Source organism: Oncorhynchus nerka, linkage group LG13 (assembly GCF_034236695.1).
Source record: "Oncorhynchus nerka isolate Pitt River linkage group LG13, Oner_Uvic_2.0, whole genome shotgun sequence".
Taxonomy (NCBI): domain Eukaryota; kingdom Metazoa; phylum Chordata; class Actinopteri; order Salmoniformes; family Salmonidae; genus Oncorhynchus; species Oncorhynchus nerka.
This window is the reverse complement of record NC_088408.1, coordinates 30,578,005-30,596,159: the sequence shown is the minus strand read 5'-3', so window position 1 is coordinate 30,596,159 and position 18,155 is coordinate 30,578,005. Positions and strand designations below refer to the sequence as shown.

At 42.3% G+C, this 18,155-nt stretch overlaps 1 protein-coding gene and 1 pseudogene across 1 annotated transcript; both read left to right on the top strand.

Moving 5' to 3' along the window:
* Positions 1-842, top strand: part of LOC115139340 (inverted formin-2-like) — a 28,116-nt pseudogene extending 27,274 nt beyond the window's left edge.
* Positions 843-1,271: 429 nt separating this feature from the next.
* LOC115139343 (adenylosuccinate synthetase isozyme 1 B) lies at positions 1,272-17,822 on the top strand. Its single transcript, XM_029676608.2, has 13 exons — positions 1,272-1,562; positions 12,748-12,850; positions 12,958-13,020; positions 13,168-13,218; positions 13,701-13,767; positions 14,056-14,163; positions 14,305-14,386; positions 14,671-14,797; positions 15,205-15,359; positions 15,526-15,650; positions 15,818-15,915; positions 16,068-16,217; positions 16,324-17,822. Exons 1-13 carry the CDS (start codon positions 1,395-1,397, stop codon positions 16,374-16,376), a joined length of 1,350 nt encoding a protein of 449 aa, XP_029532468.1. The 5' UTR covers positions 1,272-1,394; the 3' UTR covers positions 16,377-17,822.
* The last annotated feature ends 333 nt before the right edge of the window (positions 17,823-18,155 follow it).

Here is an 18,155-nt window from a genome sequence, read left to right as displayed (position 1 = left end):
CAGGTAAGCTAACTGTTACAGAAATCAGGAATGCAGACAGTCAGTCAAACACACCACCACCTGTTATGTTGGGTACCTACTGACCAAAATATGTTAACTTTAAAAAAAAGTGAGGCATAACTTTAACTTAGGTGACAGAAGACTGGACAATCATCACAGGGAGCAAAGGTTATCAACTGTCTCCTTGTAGGGCAAATTAAATGCTATAGCTGTGTTGTATGGGACAGCACTGATCTTTTATCTCTATTTCTAGGTGGACGCAAAAAGAAGGATGAGCCCAAAGGCAAAAAGAAGCAATGAACTTTGACTCCATCTTCCAGTGCTCTGTTTTAGATCTGCCAAACAAATTCTATGGCATAACATACATTTGTATACTGTACTTACAAATATCTATGTCAGCCATGTTTTTCTCACTGTTTTCAAAAGGAGTAGGCATACCTAGCGAACCTAGGTTTGTTTTTCAAATGGAGACCTGCCTTATTACACCCATATAGAGGGGTCTTTGTTTTATTTACTACATCAATAAAAGGTCATGTGGCAATGATATCACAGAAACCGCTTGGCAACCAACCACTGCATCATGATGATGGGACCATTTTGCAATTTATACTTTCATCATGGACCTTCAATGTATTGGACACAGTTTCATTGAAATATGATACATCATTTTAAGAAAGTCAACATTTCTATGTTATAACATGTTATGTGGACTTGTTGATACAGCCGCTGTCATTTCATTTGACAAATACAGGGCCTATTTAGCTTACAGTCATAGTAGGAATATTGGTTCATGATCAATTAAGTATTACATATTGACCATAAAAATCTCACCTGTTTTCAGACATGGTACCAGTTATTGTTTCTTTTTTTACACTCTTTGCATTCACACAAGCACAATTATCTGCATTGCAAATAGATTGGATAATCAGAAATGTAATGTAGGCTATTATGAAAATACAATACAATTATACATTTTGATTTTAACCACACCAGATTAGGTTGTCCTATATTTATGTGTAATAGGGACAGTATGTTCACAGTTAAAAGTATTGCATTTTGGGTACATTGGTCCAACACAGTGCGCACGTAGTTTCATCCGAACGAGACTTGGAGAATGATTCATTGAAAATGCACACAAAAACACGGCTACACTATATGATTTCTCATTGGCTCTCGCTTGGGTGGTAGCCTAACTCTTGAAACTGAGTGATAAGGGGCTGACGGTAAAAATAGACACGAGATCATGTGTAGTCTATCGTGCACATGTCTACTTCAACAGGCGGATAACCCGTATTTGGTTACACCGGACTCAGACTTGAGGGGGTATTTTTCCCATCACATAGGCCTACGGGTTGTCGTTTCTACTGCGCTCGGTGCACTAGTGTAGGCAAAACATGTCTCACAAAGCTTGTTACACAAACCCAGGAGCAGGGGTTAAGCGACCCCGTAACGACACAGGGAACAAGTTGACAGTTGTACTTGGTGCACAATGGGGCGATGAAGGGAAGGGAAAAGTGGTCGACTTGTTGGCGACAGAGTCGGACATCATTTGCAGATGCCAGGTGAGGAAATAAGATTAAAACGCACTCTTTTTTTCTTATTTGTTCTTTGTAATATTTGCATTTGTTTATTTTGGAGAAGTTGCACTTGCAAGATAATATGCGCAAAGGCGCATATTTTTTTTTTATTTTGACCCAAATTGCTGTATGCACCGGTTATCTTGCAAGTGCCTTAGTATATTTATTTATGTGAGAAATGTTACACAGTGTACAGTATGTGCCATTGTGCAAAATGTATATATTGATTAATTGTGCAGTCAGGGGTCATAGCGCAATAGTTAACTTTGTTTCCAGGCGCATGAAAGAAAACATACTAAGGCATTCACTATTTCAGCACGGCACCGTAGAATGTTGGGTTGAAAGACACTGCGTTTATAAATAAAAGCACATTCCGGTATGTTGTAATAAGAACCCGGCTCAACAGAAGTTTGTAGCTTGTGTTGACGTGCATAGCGTATCTATGCAAGCTCTATTACAGTACGGGCTCGCGGAGACCAGTGCCACAGTGTGCTATACTTTGTTCCAGACAGCCCGAGTGGTAAAGGTCTCAGCGATGTCAGTGGCATGCCGCATTCCTTCAGTCATATGGCCTGATAAATGTCAATGCGTATTGAGGCGCGCAACAGCGTATGTCATCAGTGTAGTGGTAGACTAACCAACTGTGATTTACGGAAGGGGACATATTACAGATTTATTGGAAAAGCTGCTGAAAATATATTGCAACCAATAAATGTAACAGTGCGAGTTGAGCCTAGCCATCTAACTATTTGAAGAATTTGACCCATTTTTAGACCCCTGTTAGCCTGTCCTTCAGTGAATGGATCTCAAGCCTCTCACAGTTTGCACCCATTTATTTCAGTGGATCCTGGGAAACAGTTTACAATAGGTCTACATTCCTTTATGCAACTCTAGACCCACCATGGTGGACTGAATAGACACTATCTCTCCTAATTATAACACTGATGTCACCAAAGGGAAACTTCATCGATGTCATAGTTAAGTGACAGAGACACAGGTTGTCATGTCGAGTAGCATGGTATTCACTAATCATGGCATGTTTGATATAAAATATGTAAAAATTAAGAATCAATTTAAGAAGCTTTAGCATTTTTTACATTTGGTCACTAAAGAGTTACTGCAACAGAAAAATACTGTCTTTCCCCCTGGAATTCCATGTTCATCCAAATTTATCTTGATTTTCTTGAGATGCTTGGGACATCAAGTGAGCACTTTTTCCAGTGATAACATAATACAGGAAGTTAGAGATAACCATTTATTTTGTGTATGTTCTTGTCGGCACTGTCGATGGAGGCCGAAATATTCTCAATCCAATAAAGAAAACCATGGCATTTTTTAAGAGTGGTGTTCAATTATCCAAATTGAGAGTGTTGGGCAGCGACAATGGGCAGCAGTGTCCTAAGGTCCCAAGGTCACTCAGACTATCATTCTGAGGACTGCGTCTGTGAAGATAAGCCTGTTTTAGTGCATAATGTAATCAAAGAGGAATTTAAGATACGTCACTGAACTATGACAAACGTGCTAAACCCTCAAGGTTCCAAATTTTACATTCTTCTGAAATAAAATCTTCCTTATTGAATATGTCAAAATGGTGTTTTATCTCCAAACTTTTGTTTGCATGTCTTACTGATATTGTATACTGTAACTATTTTTCTAGATTAATTATTTGATTATTGCTTCATATTGTTCACTCTGTATTCCTTTTCAGTGCTACAGTAAAAATATTTGGATCAGGACATTCTGGTCTTTTGACTGACAAATCAACACTGGTTGATTTGTTAGAAAGTAACCTTAGAAATATGGCAGGGTGAATCTATATGAAGCTTCTGCTGATGACAGAGATGTCTTAATGTTTATTTATGTGATTGGCAATAAAAAGTGTTAGCATTTGCACGTTTAGTTTCCTCTTTGGCATTGAGGAAGGAAGGGATTGAGACTGGTATTGGTAAACCCAGCCAAGAGCTGCCTAGTGACGCAAGCCTACCAGACTAACTAAAAGCTTTTTATGCTTGCTTCGAGGTAAGCAACACTGAAGCATGCATGAGAGCACCAGCTGTTCCGGACGACTGTGTGATCACGCTCTCCGTAGCCAATGTGAGCAAGACCTTTAAACAGGTCAACATTCACAAGGCTGCGGGGTGTCAGGGAAAAATGACATACTTACTTGATTTGTTTGATATTAATGGTAAACAATTATATATTTAACTAAGAGTAAGGCTGAGTTTTTATGGTGTCCACTCTAGCTTCCTGCAGATAGTCTGTGCATTGAGGAAATTGATTTTACTAGAGGGCTATAAAACTTTACAGCCACATTCCTTTCTGTGACCAGTGGTGCACTGGGGAGATGTTTTCCATGGAAAGGATGTGGGGTGGTTGTAACTGGGATAGAGATGGACTGGAACAAAGGGTCCTAGACATCCTGGCATTAGGGAAATTAAGCCAGGGTTGGGGGTTAGAACAACACCAATGACAGGATGAACCCAAAGTGGCTTATGATGCTTTTTGATCTGCCTGAGAAGGATGGAACTAAACATTCTTAGTGTCCTACATAAGATGTCTGTTTTTTATTTTTAGGGAAGCTCTCGGCAACACAACTGAGAGTGTGCGGTCGATGGTTTCATTATTGCAATAACTAATCGATGTTGAATAAAGATGATTGTTTGAATAATTGTCCGTCAATAAAATGTATTTATAAAGCCCTTTTTATATCACAAGGTGCTGTACAGAAACCCAGCCTAAAACCCCAAACAGCAAGCAATGCAGGTGTAGGAGCACGGTGGCTAGGAAAAACTCCCTAGAAAGGCCAGAACCTAGGAAGGAACCTAGAGAGGAACCAGGCTATGAGTGGTGGCCAGTCCTCCTCTGACTGTGCCGGGAATTTTAACAGAACATGACCAAGATGTCTAAATGTTCATTAGATGAGGGTCAAATAATAATAATCACAGTGGATGTAGAGGGTGCAACAGGTCAGCACCTCAAGAGTAAATGTCAGTTGGCTTTTAATAGTGTATCATTCAGAGTATTTCTACCGCTTCTGCTGTCTCTAGAGAGTTGAAAACAGCATGTCCGGTGAACAGGTCAGAGTTCCATAGCTGCAGGCAGAACAGTTGAAACTGGAGCAGTAGCACGACCAAGTGGCCTGGGGACAGCAAGGAGTCATCAGGTCAGTTAGTCCTGAGGCATGATCTTAGGGCTCAGGTCCTCTGAGTGAGTGAGTGAGTGAGTGAGAGAGAGAGAGAGAGAGAGAGAGAAAGAGAGAGAGAGAGAGAGAATTAGAGAGAGCATACTTAAATTCACACAGGACACCGGATAGACAAGAGAAATACTCCAGATATAACAGACTGACCCTAGCCCCCCGACCCGTAAACTATTGCAGCATAAATACTGGAGGTTGAGACAGGAGGGGTCGGGAGACACTGTGGCCCTGTCCGATGATACCCCCGGACAAGGCCAAACAGGCAGGATATAACCCCACCTACTTTGCCAAAGCACAGCCCCCACACCACTAGAGGGATCTTTTCAACCACCAACTTACCATCCTGAGACAAGGCCGAGTATAGCGCACGAAGATCTCCCCCAATGCACAACCCAAGGGGGGGCGCCAACCCGGACAGGCAGACCACGTCAGTGACTCAACCCACTCAAGTGACGTACCCCTCCTAGGGATGGCATGGAAGAGCACCAGTAAGCCAGTCACTCAGCTCCTGTAATAGGGTTTGAAGCAGAGAATCCCATTGGAGAGAGGGGAACTTGCCAGGTTCAGGAGGCCTGTGTCTTGTGACCGTAGCGTACGTGTAGGTATGTACGGCAGGACCAAATCGGAAAGATAGGTAGGAGCAAGCCCATGTAATGCTTTGTAGGTTAGCAGAAAAACCTTGAAATCAGCCCTTCCCTTAACAGGAAGCCAGTGTAGAGAGGCTAGCACTGGAGTAATATGATCAAATGTTGTGGTTATAGTCAAGATTCTAGCAGCCGTGTTTAGCCCTAACTGAAGTGTATTTAGTGCTTTATCCAGGTAGCCGGAAAGTAGAGCATTGCAGTAGTCTAACCTAGAAGTGACAAAAGCATGGATTAATTTTTCTGCATCATTTTTGGACAGAAAGTTTCTGATTTTTGCAATGTTACGTAGATGTAAAAAAGCTGTCATTGAAACAGTCTTGATGTGTTAGTCAAAAGAGAGATCAGGGTCCAGAGTAACGCCGAGGTCCTTCACAGTTTTATTTGAGATGACTGTACAACCATCAAGATTAATTTTCAGATTCAACAGAAGATCTCTTTGTTTCTTGGGACCTAGAACTAGCATCTCTGTTTTGTCAAAGTTTAAAAGTACAACATTTGCCGCCATCCACTTCCTTATGTCTGAAACACAGGCTTCCAGGGAGGGAAATTTGGGGCTTCACCATGTTTCATCGAAATGTACAGCTGTGTGTCATCCGCATAGCAGTGAAAGTTAACATTATGTTTCCGAATGACATCCCCAAGAGGTAAAATATATAGTGAAAGCAATAGTGGTCCTAAAACAGAGCCTTGAGGAACACCAAAATGTACAGTTGATTTGTCAGAGGACAAACCATCCACAGAGACAAACTGATATCTTTCCGACAGATAAGATCTAAACCAGGCCAGAACTTGTCCGTGTAGACCAATTTGGGTTTCCAATCTTTCCAAAAGAATGTGGTGATCGATGGTATCAAAAGCAGCACTAAGGTTTAGGAGCACTAGGACAGATGCAGAGCCTCGGTCTGACGTCATTAAATGGTCATTTACCATATTCACAAGTGCAGTCTCAGTGCTATGATGGGGTCTAAAACCAGACTGAAGTGTTTCGTATACATTGTTTGTCTTCAGGAAGACAGTGAGTTGCTGCGCAACAACTTTTTCAACAATTTTTGAGAGGAATGGGAGATTCGATATAGACCAATTCGTTTTTTATATTTTCTGGGTCAAGGTTTGACTTTTTCAAGAGAGGCTTTATTACTGCCACTTTTAGTGAGTTTGGTACACATCCGGTGGATAGAGAGCCGTTTATTATGGTCAACATAGGAGGGCCAAGCACAGGATGCAGCTCTTTCAGTAGTTTAGTTGGAATAGGGTCCAGTATGCAGCTTGAAGGTTTAGAGGCCATGATTATTTTCATCAATGTGTCAAGATATATAGTAGTAAAAACTTGAGTCTTTCCCTTGATCCTAGGTCCTAGAGTTGTGCAGACTCAGGACAACTGAGCTTTGGAGGAATATGCAGATTTAAAGAGGAGTCCGTAATTAGCTTTCTAATGATAACGATCATTCCTCAAAGAAGTTCATGAATTTATCACTGCTGAAGTGAAAGCCATCCTCTCTTGGGGAATGCTGCTTTTTAGTTAGCTTAGCGACAGTATATTTTTTTTGGGGGGGGATTGTTCTTATTCTCCTCAATTAAGTTGGATAAATAGGATGATCGAGCAGCAGTGAGGGTTCTTCGATACTGCATGGTAATGTCTTTCCAAGCTAGTCGGGAGACTTCCAGTTTGGTGTAGCGCCATTTCCGTTCCAATTTTCTGGAAGCTTGCTTCAGAGCTCAGATATTTTCTGTATACCAGGGAGATAGTTTCTTATGATAAATGTTTTTGTTTTTAGGGGTGCGACTGCATCTAGGGTATTGCGCAAGGTTAAATTGAGTTCCTCAGTTAGGGGGTTAACTGATTTTTGTACTCTGACATCCTTGGGTAGGTGGAGGGAGTCTGGAAGGGCATCTAGGAATCTTTGGGTTGTCCCAGAATTTATAGCACAGCTTTTGATGATCCTTGGTTGGGGTCTGAGCAGATTATTTGTTCTGATTGCAAACATAATAAAATGCTGGTCCGATAGTCCAGGATTATGAGGAAAAACACTAACATCCACAACATTTATTCCACGGGACAAAACTAGGTCCAGAATATGACTGTGGCAGTGAGTAGGTCCGGGGACATGTTGGACAAAACCCACTGAGTCGGTGATGGCACTGAAAGCCTTTTGGAGTGGGTCTGTGTTCACTTTTCCGTGTGAATATTAAAGTCACCAAAATGTGAATATTATCTGCCATGACTACAAGGTCCGATAGGAGTTCAGGGAACTCAGTGAGGAACGCTGTATACGTCCCAGGAGGCCTGTAAACAGTAGCTATAAAAAGTGATTGAGTAGGCTGCATAGATTTTATGACTAGAAGCTCAAAAGATGAAAAGTATTTTTTTTGCTATCATAAATGTTCTGCGCGGGGTATATGGTCACTAGTGTAACCAGGAGGTGAGGCCTCTTTTAAATTCATCAGGCTTAAGCCATGTTTCAGTCAGGCCAATCACATCAAGATTATGATCAGTGATTAGTTAATTGACTATAATTGCCTTTGAAGTAAGGGATTCTAACATTAAGTAGCCCTAGTTTGAGATGTGAGATATCACAATCTCTTTCAATAATGGCAGGAATGGAGAAGGTCTTTATTCCAGTGTGATTGCTAAGGCGATCACCGCCATGTTTAGTTTTGCCCAACCTAGATCGAGGCACAGACACGGTCTCAATGGGGATAGCTGAGCTGACTACACTGACTGTGCTAGTGGCAGGCACCACTAAACTGGCAGGCTGGCTAACATCCTGCTGCCTGGCCTGCACCCTATCTCATTGTGGATCTAGGGGAGTTAGAGCCCTGTCTATGTTGGTAGATAAGATGAGAGCACCCCTCCAGCTGGAGTCCGTCACTCCTCAACAGGCCAGGCTTGGTCCTGTTTGTGGGTGAGTCCCAGAAAGAGGGCAAATTATCTTCAAATTCTATCTTTTGGGAGGGGCAGAAAACCGTTTTCAACCAGCGATTACGTTGTGAGACTCTGCTGTAGAGCTCATCACTCCCCCTAACTGGGAGGGGGCAAGAGACAATTACTCGATGCCGACACATCTTTCTAGCTGATTTACACGCTGAAGCTATGTTGTGCTTGGGACCTCTGACTGTTTCATCCTAATATCATTAGTGCAGACGTGGATAACAATATCCCTATACTCTCTACACTCGCCAGTTTTAGCTATAGCCAGCACCATCTTCAGATTGGCCTTAACGTCGGTAACCCTGCCCCCTGGTAAACAGTGTATGATCGCTGGATGATGCGTTTGAATTCTAATACTGTGGGTAATGGAAACGCCAATGACTAGGGTTTTCAATTTGTCAGAGCTAATGGTAGGAAGCTTCGGCATCTCAGACCCCGTAATGGGTGGAGTAGAGACCAGAGAAGGCTCTGACTCCAACCCATTGCTTACTGGGGAGAACCGGTTGAAAGTGTCTGTCAGCTGAATGAGCGACACCGGTTGAGCATTCCTACAGCATTTACTTCCAAAGCCATGAGAAAATTGTCCAGCTGCAGGGACTGTGTGAGTGGATTATAATACTATCTGTACTTACTGGTGGCACAGACGCTGTTTCATCCTTTCCTGCACTTAAATTACCCTTGCCTAACATTTAGATCTGAAGCTGGGCTTGCAGCACAGCTATCCTCGCCATAAGGCGATCATTCCCCTGTATATTATGAGCACAGCGACTGCAATTAGAAGGCATAATGTTAATGTTACTACTTAGCTTTGGCTGATGGAGGTCCTGACGAATCACGTACAGATAAAGCGTCCTGGGTGAAAAAGTTGAATGAAAAAAGTTGAGCGAGGGAAAAACTAAAAATATAAACGGTAATTAAAAAGCAAAAACCATCAAGTTGGCAAGTAGCAAAGTAAGGTTAGCAACAAACCGCACAGAAGCACGTAAACAAGTCTACAAGTTGTGACCGGTGTCTCTCTTAGTACTGAAATTTCCACTACAGGGGCCAGACAGATTACCAGGACGTGTATTCAGAGCATATGCGGACCAACTGGCAAGTGTCTTCACTGACATTTTCAACCTCTCACTGACGGAGTCTGTAATACCAACATGTTTCTAGCAGACCATCATAGTCCCTGTGCCAAAGAAGCAAAGGTAACCTGCCTAAATTATTACCGCCCCGTAGCACTCACGTCGGTCGCCATGAATGGCTTTGAAAGGCTGGTCATGACTCACATTAATACCATCATCCCCGAAACCCGAAACCCTATATCCACTTCAATTCGTATACCGCCCCAACAGATCCACAGATGACGCAATCTCAATCGACAACAGCTCAGCATTCTACACCCTGTGCCCACAAAGCTCATCACTAAGCTAAGGACCCTGGGACTAAACACCTCCCTCTGCAACTGGATCCTGGACTTCCTGACGGGCCGCCCCCAGGTGGTAAGGGTAGGTAACAACACATCTGACACGCTGATCTTCAACAATGGGGCCCCTCAGGGGTGCGTGCTTAGTCCCTTCCTGTACCTCCTGTTCACCCACGACTGCGTGGCCAAGCATGACTCCAACACCATCATTAAGTTTGCTGATGACACAACAGTGGTAGGCCTGATCACCGACAACGATGAGACAGCCTATAGGGAGGAGGTCAGAGACCTGGCAGTGTGATGCCAGGACAACAACCTCTCCCTCAATGTGAGCAAGACAAAGGAACTGATTGTGGATTACAGGAAAAGGAGGGCCAAACAGACCCCCATTAACATTGACGGGGCTGTAGTGGAGTGGGTTGAGAGTTTAAACTTCCTTGGTGTCCACCAACAAACTAGAATGGTCCAAACATACCAAGACAGTGGTGAAGAGGGCACGACAACACCTTTTCCACCTCAGGAGACTGAAAAGATTTGGCATGGGTCCCCAGATCCTCAAAAAGTTATACAGATGCACCATCAAGAGCATCCTGACCAGTTACATCACTGCCTGGTATGGCACCTGCTCCTCATCCGACTGTAAGGTGCTACAGAGGGTAGTGCGTACGGCCCAGTACATCACTGGGGCCAAGCCTCCTGCAATCCAGGACCTATATAATAGGCAGTGCCAAGTCATAGACTGTTCTCTCCGCTACCGCACGGCAAGCGGTACCTGGAACGCCAAGTCTAGGTCCAAAAGGCTTAAGCCCACCTGACACGCAGGCGTCCCATCTAGCCATCTGAAAATGCAAATGCGCTACGCTAAATGCTAATAGCACTCGTTAAAACTCAAACGTTCATTAAAACACATGCAGGGTACTGAATTAAAGCTACACTCGTTGTGAATCTAGCCCACGAGTCAGATTTTTAAAATGCTTTTCGGCGAAAGCATGAGAAGCTATTATCTGATAGCATGCAACACCCCGAAATACCTGAAGGGGACGTAAACAAAATAATTAGCATAGCCTGCGCTACACAAAACGCAGAAATAAAATATAAAACATTCATTACCTTTGACGAGCTTCTTTGTTGGCACTCCTATATGTCCCATAAACATCACTATTGGGTCTTTTTTTTCGATTAAATCGGTCCATATATACCCAAAATATCGATCTATGAAAAGTGTGTGATCCAGAAAAAAACAGCGTTTAAAACGCAACGTCATTTTTTAAAATTAAAAAAGTCGACAATAAACTTTCACAAAACACTTCGAAATACTTTTGTAATCCAACTTTAGGTATTAGTAAACGTTAATAATCTATCAAATTGATCACGTCTTCAAATCATGGTCGGAAATCTCTCTTCCAAAACATCCTGTCGGAGACCGGAAGGAATGGGGTCTCTCTTACTCGTTTGACCAAGAAACAACCCCCAGGCAATTTACAAGACTGGCGACATCGTGTGGAAGCTGTAGGACTTGCAATCTCGGCCCCATCTAATTTGCTGTCCCATAGACAATACATGCAAGTGGCGCATTGATATTTTTCCCAGTTTTTGGTGATCAGTTTTCCTTGCGCTTTTCGACGAAACACACGTTCTGTTCTAGTCACAGCCGTGATTTAACCAGTTTTAGAAACGTCAGAGTGGTTTCTATCCACACATACTAATCATATGCATATACTATATTCCTGGCACGAGTAGCAGGACGCTGAAATGTTGCGTGATTTTTAACAGAATGTTCGAAAAAGTAAGCCCTAAGCTTAAGTGGTTTAACAGCTTCTACCCCCAATCCATAAGACTGCTGAACAATTAATCAAATGGCCACCTCAAATCAAATCAAATCAAATGTATTTATATAGCCCTTCGTACATCAGCTGATATCTCAAAGTGCTGTACAGAAACCCAGCCTAAAACCCCAAACAGCAAGCAATGCAGGTGTAGAAGCACAGTGGCTAGGAAAAACTCCCTAGAAAGGCCTATTTGCATTGGACTATTTGCATTGACCCCTCCCCCCCTTTGTTTTTATACTGCTGCTACTTGCTGTTTATTGTCTATGCATAGTCACTTTACCCCTACCTGTATGTACAAATTACCTCGACTAACATTTACCCCCGCACATTGACTCGGTCCCGGCACCCCCTGTATATAGCCTTGTTATAGTTTTTTTATTGTGTTACTTTAAAAAAGATATATTATTATTTCTTAACTCTATTTCTTGAACTGCATTGTTGGTTAAGGGCTTGTAAGTAAACATTTCACGGTAATGTCTACATCTGTTGTATTCGGCGCATGTGACAAATACAATTAGATTTGATTTGATAAATCTGTGGTCCCACTGGTGGAGACGTAAGGAAGGTTCTTGCAGAAGGACAGGAGTGAAATGAAGCTGCAGAGGAGATAGTGGAAGTAACAACATTACATTACTTTTAGGACAATGATAAAATGTCCATATAGGTAACATTTAAAGTCCTCAAAGATTCTTCAAATGGGCTCACTTCTGTCTCCATCTATGCATCATTCAACAAGCAAAAGAAAATAGTGAACTGTATCCTTTGTGCTAAGGAAGAGTTTGGGCTTGTCACTAGTTTACTGCTAAGGATCTATTTGTCCCTGGTTGCACGGATAAGAGGGTGTCCATTTGGGATGCCTGCCCGGCCCAGGGGATAAGGAGGAGTTACATGCCTGGGGAATCATGGATACATTAGAAGGGCATACTGCCCCGATCACTGCTGCTGCTAAAATTGCTCCTACTCTAGTACTGCAGATTGTGGGTTAGTTTGATGTGGGAAGACCTACTGTATTTCCCCAGGCACCCCGCAGGCATGTTATAGTGTGACCAACCAGTCTTGTGTATCTACAGACAGTGGATAATTGTTGGATGGGATAAACTAACCCATACAGTTATCACATTCCTGAGTACCCTCTCTGTTCTTCTTGTTCTCTGGCCACAGGGCGGTAACAACGCAGGTCACACGGTGGTGGTGGATGGGAAGGAATATGACTTCCACCTCCTACCCAGCGGGATCATCAACTCCAAAGCTCTTTCCGTGATCGGTGTGTACATCCCTATTCCTTGCTCTTTGGTTTGCCAGTTGTAGGCCTACCATCCAACCATAGCCCACTCTGTATTCTTACACAGATAATCCCTTCTGTCTCTGCAGGCAATGGTGTGGTCATTCATCTGCCAGGCTTGTTTGAAGAAGCTGAAAAAAATGAAAAGAAAGGTGGGAAGATTTTGATATCAACATTAAGTAGCGTAATTGGCTTATAGTTTGTTTTAGAATGTGCATGTTGATAATCCATTTAGAAAGGAACAGCAAATGAGAGAACAGAGTGATTTTTCCTAACTATTTTATGTTTCCATCCCACAGGCCTTAAAGACTGGGAGAAGAGACTGATAATCTCAGACAGGGCCCACATTGGTAACTAAACACTCTTATTGGAAAACAGCTGCATTTAGAGGAGAGGGCAAAGGACATATAGTTCAGATAGTGCTAAAAACAGATAAAACAAACACAGTTGTTTGTTGAGAGTAACAGATGTGGTGTGATAGGATATAATTGATTATTGCTGATTGCCCACCAATCATTGCTGATTGATTTATGCTATGCACTTTTTACAGTTACTGTAGGTTTTGTAACAATATGGCAATGCAATATTTAATATAGTTTGTGTTGTGACAACAGTTTGACATTGATCACCAGCTGTGAGATGTGGTGAGATGATTTTAAGAATACTTTTTTACGGTGCTGGTTAACAGTTGTTGCAGATCATTTTAGGACATGGGAGAGACATTTATCCCATACTCTTACATGTTGCTCACATGTTCCGATGGCATGTTCTACTGATGACAGGCATATGTTTGTATCCGTGGTGTGAAATAACCTGTGTACCCTTTGGACAGTGTTTGACTTCCACCAGGCAGTTGACGGGCTCCAGGAGGTACAGAGACAAGCACAGGAAGGGAAAAAGTAAGAACTGGAAATTACACCTTTTTTCTGTAGGACTCAAACAACACTTTACTAAAGCCTGCAGGTGTAATGCATTATGATGCATTTAGAATGCATTGTAAAACGTGTCATAAATCGTGATACAGTATAAAAGCATGCAATGCTTGTAACATGTTGTTAAGCATTACCTGCATGCTTTAAGTAAAGTGTTACCAGATGAATTGTTTTATAAGAATCATAATTCCTGTAGTGTTGACATGCTTATATTCCTCAAATATAGTGTTGTAATTCATAATTTACTTCATACAGTATTGGAACCACAAAGAAAGGCATCGGACCAACCTACTCAAGCAAAGCATCACGTACGGGGCTGCGTATCTGTGACCTTCTAGCTGATTTCAAAGACTTTTCTATGAGGTAAGTCTCACCTTCACTCACAGAGGCTGAGGGTTATGGGGAGTGCCAGTTTGGCATTTGGCTCTCTGGACAATGGGAACATTTATTATGGACATATTGCTACAGTATATTCATGTTCTTCTGATGGTGGCTTGGTTCTAGGTTCAAGAACCTTGCCCAGCAGTACCAGGCCATGTTCCCCACACTGGAGGTAGATGTTGACGGTCAACTGAAGAAATTAAAGGTGGATTTCATGAAGTGTGCATTTTCTATGTGTTTGTGTTGACATGTCGATGGGGTAAATACCCCTCAGCTAGTAGAAAAAGTATGTCATAATTGTAACAGAGTGGACACACTCATAACTCATCATCATCAACCCATAATAACCATGAAATCCTCTCAGTCATGGGGTGAGGTCTAAATTTAGCATCGGAGAAGCAGATGAGAATTACAGTAGCTCTGCTCTCATGATCCATCTATCCATATAGTAGGAACAAATCAAATCTTGCATCCTGTCTAATCATATAGGAGTATGCTGAGCGGATAAGACCCATGGTGCGAGACGGTGTCTATTTCATGTACGATGCTATTAATGGACCCCCTAAGAAGATTCTGGTGGAGGGAGCGAACGCTGCCCTGCTTGACATTGACTTTGGTAAGGGAATTCTATACTCCCCTATGGCTGACTGTATGAGACGGTTATAGACGCATGAACATGAGTAAGCACTGTTAGCCCAAGAGTCATGGTACTCACTACAGTTAGTCGCTCTGGATAAGAGTGTCTGCTAAATTACTCAAATATAATAGTTTGTTCATAGACATGGTATGTTTCCTTAGAATGGGTTTGTGTTTGATTTCTTAAGATAGGCTCAACAACTATTTGGGTCGACACAGTCCTTGTTTACACCTGTTGACACAACCACATATACAATAGTCATTATAATGAAATAGGACGTTTTAAAGGAAGACATTCCCCCACACAGTTTGCTAGAAAATGGTCTGGTGCACATCCAGGAGGCTATCAAAAATGCATCCCTTTAGAATGTTGCTCTTGTCTCCCAGGAACCTACCCATTTGTGACATCATCAAACTGTACCGTGGGTGGTGTATGTACCGGACTGGGCATCCCCCCTCTGAACATTGGTGATGTGTATGGGGTGGTGAAGGCCTACACCACTAGAGTGGGCATCGGGGCGTTCCCTACAGAACAACTCAATGTGAGTCAAACCCCAAACATGATACACTAAATGCAAGTAAGAGGGGCTATAGAGTGAAGAACATAATGTCAGAATACAAACGCAAAGTAGTCAAGACTACACAGAATAGAGTAGTTGAAGGTCTGATTGCTCAGACCAGCTTCTCTGCTGTCATCTGTCCTTACAGGAGGTTGGAGAGCTGCTGCAGACGCGGGGCCATGAGGTGGGCGTGACCACAGGGAGGAAGAGACGCTGTGGTTGGCTGGATCTGGTCATCCTGCGTTACGCCAACATGATCAACGGCTTCACTGCGTGAGTGTCGCAGCAGGGTTTGCCCTGCCCCGAATGTTGTGCAGTCCTGTTACCTTTATAGAAAATTTGGGCCACATTGCCACCTACTGGATCTTACGTGGGGGGTGGGGGGGCTGGAGAGGAGAGATACATACATACATACATTTTTCCTTGTTTTTCAATCACAGGTTTGCATTAACCAAACTTGATATCCTTGATGTGATGGATGAAATCAAAGTGGGAGTGTCTTATAAGCTCAATGGCAAAAAGATTCCCTATTTCCCAGGTAAGACTGACTGAATTTAGTAGTGTATATATTCCTGTATAAATGTATGTGATGAAAGAAGTTGTTGGCTTTATAAGATTAATTTGTACATTTTTTCCACTAAACCTTTCTCCATGGACTGTATGACCCATGTCTCCTCCCTGTCTTCTCAGCTAACATGGACATCTTGCAGAAAGTGGAAGTGGAGTACGAGAAACTGCCTGGCTGGAAGAGTGACACCTCAGCCTGTAGGAAGTGGGAAGATCTGCCTGTCAAAGCCCAGAACTACATCCGCTTTGTGGAGATCCACGTTGGCGTACCCAGTAAGTATTCTATTCCAGATTCAGAACCTACATGCTGTTTTAAAAATAACGAGATCAATACATAAAAACTTTTCAATGGCTCTTAATCAACGTTTTCTCTTTCCAGTCAAATGGGTTGGAGTGGGCAAGGCCAGGGAGTCTATGATCCAGATGTTCTAGGACACAAGACCTTCCTCCATCCTTCCTCTCTCCATGAAGGTGAATTGAGGTGCTATGGCTTTATCTGCCCTGGTCAGATTTCCTCTGTTTTGAAAATGTTTTTCCTACTATACGGGGCTGGCGCAGCCACACAAAGTGAGCAAATATGAGACTTTGAGACATGTTCAGAAAATACTTATATTGATTGTGTCACAGTGGCCCTTCTCTGTTGCAATTTACAAACCATGAAATGATTTTAGGTGAGTTCAGATGGACTTGTTTATGTCCCAATTCCTTTCTTTGCACTGATATAGCATTTGAGTATTTTGCAAAATATTGCTTTGATTTGACATTACTGTCATGTCAGGTAGCCTACACTGTTTAGACTTGAATGAACCTTGGCCAGTATCTGGTGCCTAATACGTGCATGCTGATGTAGAACCACAGCTGAAAAAACTATTTTGAACAATGTGTAATGGCCAGAATTATGTAGTCATGAGTATAACATTACATTTTTTATTTAACTGGGCACTTCAGTTAAGAACAAATTCTTATTTATAATGACGGCCTACCAAGAGGCAGGGACGTGGGCTGGGAGAAATAAAAAGTTGGACGAAACACACATCACAACAAGAGAGACACCACAACACATAAAGATACATATATAGATAACAATAATAATAAAGATACATAAGATACAATACATAAAGAGAGACCTAAGACAACAACACAGTATGGCAGCAACACAACACAGCATGGTAGCAACACAACATGACAACAACACGGTAGCGACACAACATGGCAGCAGCACAACATGGTAGCAACACAACATGACAACAACACGGTAGCGACACAACATGGCAGCAGCACAACATGGTAGCAACACAACATGACAACAACACGGTAGCGACACAACATGGCAGCAGCACAACATGGTAGCAACACAACATGACAACAACACGGTAGCGACACAACATGGCAGCAGCACAACATGGTAGCAGCACAAACATGGTGCAAACATCGTTGGGCACAGACAACAGCACAAAGGGCCAGAAGGTAGAGACAACAATACATCATGTGAAGCAGCCACAAGTGTCAGTAAGCTTGTCCATGATTGAGTCTTCGAATGTAGAGATGTTGTGGTCTAGGTGTAAATGATGTGTCCTGTATCATGTTGTCCACATTTTGTTGAAAGCGCACAGAGATCCATTTTTTTTGCTTCTGTGACACATTTGATGATATAAAACAAATGTATTTTTGTACCAATCAAATCTCAGTCCTGATGTATTTTTGCACACGTCAAATTTCAGTTTTCGTAATATTATGTCCCCCATTGATACTGTACTATAACAGCTAAGATGGCACTGTGATACCCCAAAAGTTATCTAGTGCAATGTTGTTACAAGTAGAAATCTTTAAGAAGTGGAAATCTGATATGCAAATAAATCTGTTATATTGCACAATTGATCTGTTGTGTTTTGTCTATTTTGTCTCTGGCTCACCATTCTGTCAAGAAAAGATACAAATAGTCACAACTCTGGTGAATACTGAGGAAATAGTGTCATCTGCTGGACTATGTTATTTTAATTGGCAACAGTCTGAAGCGGTTTACTCTCCCTATCTCTGGCTGCATTTACACAGGTAGACCAATTTGGATCTTATTAATCACTAATTGGTCTTTTGACCAATCAGATCAGCTCTGAGTAAGCTCTGATGTGAAAACATCTGATGTGATTGATCAAAATACCAATTAGTGGAAAGAAGATCAGAATGCCTGTAAACAGCCGAAGATAAGGGAGA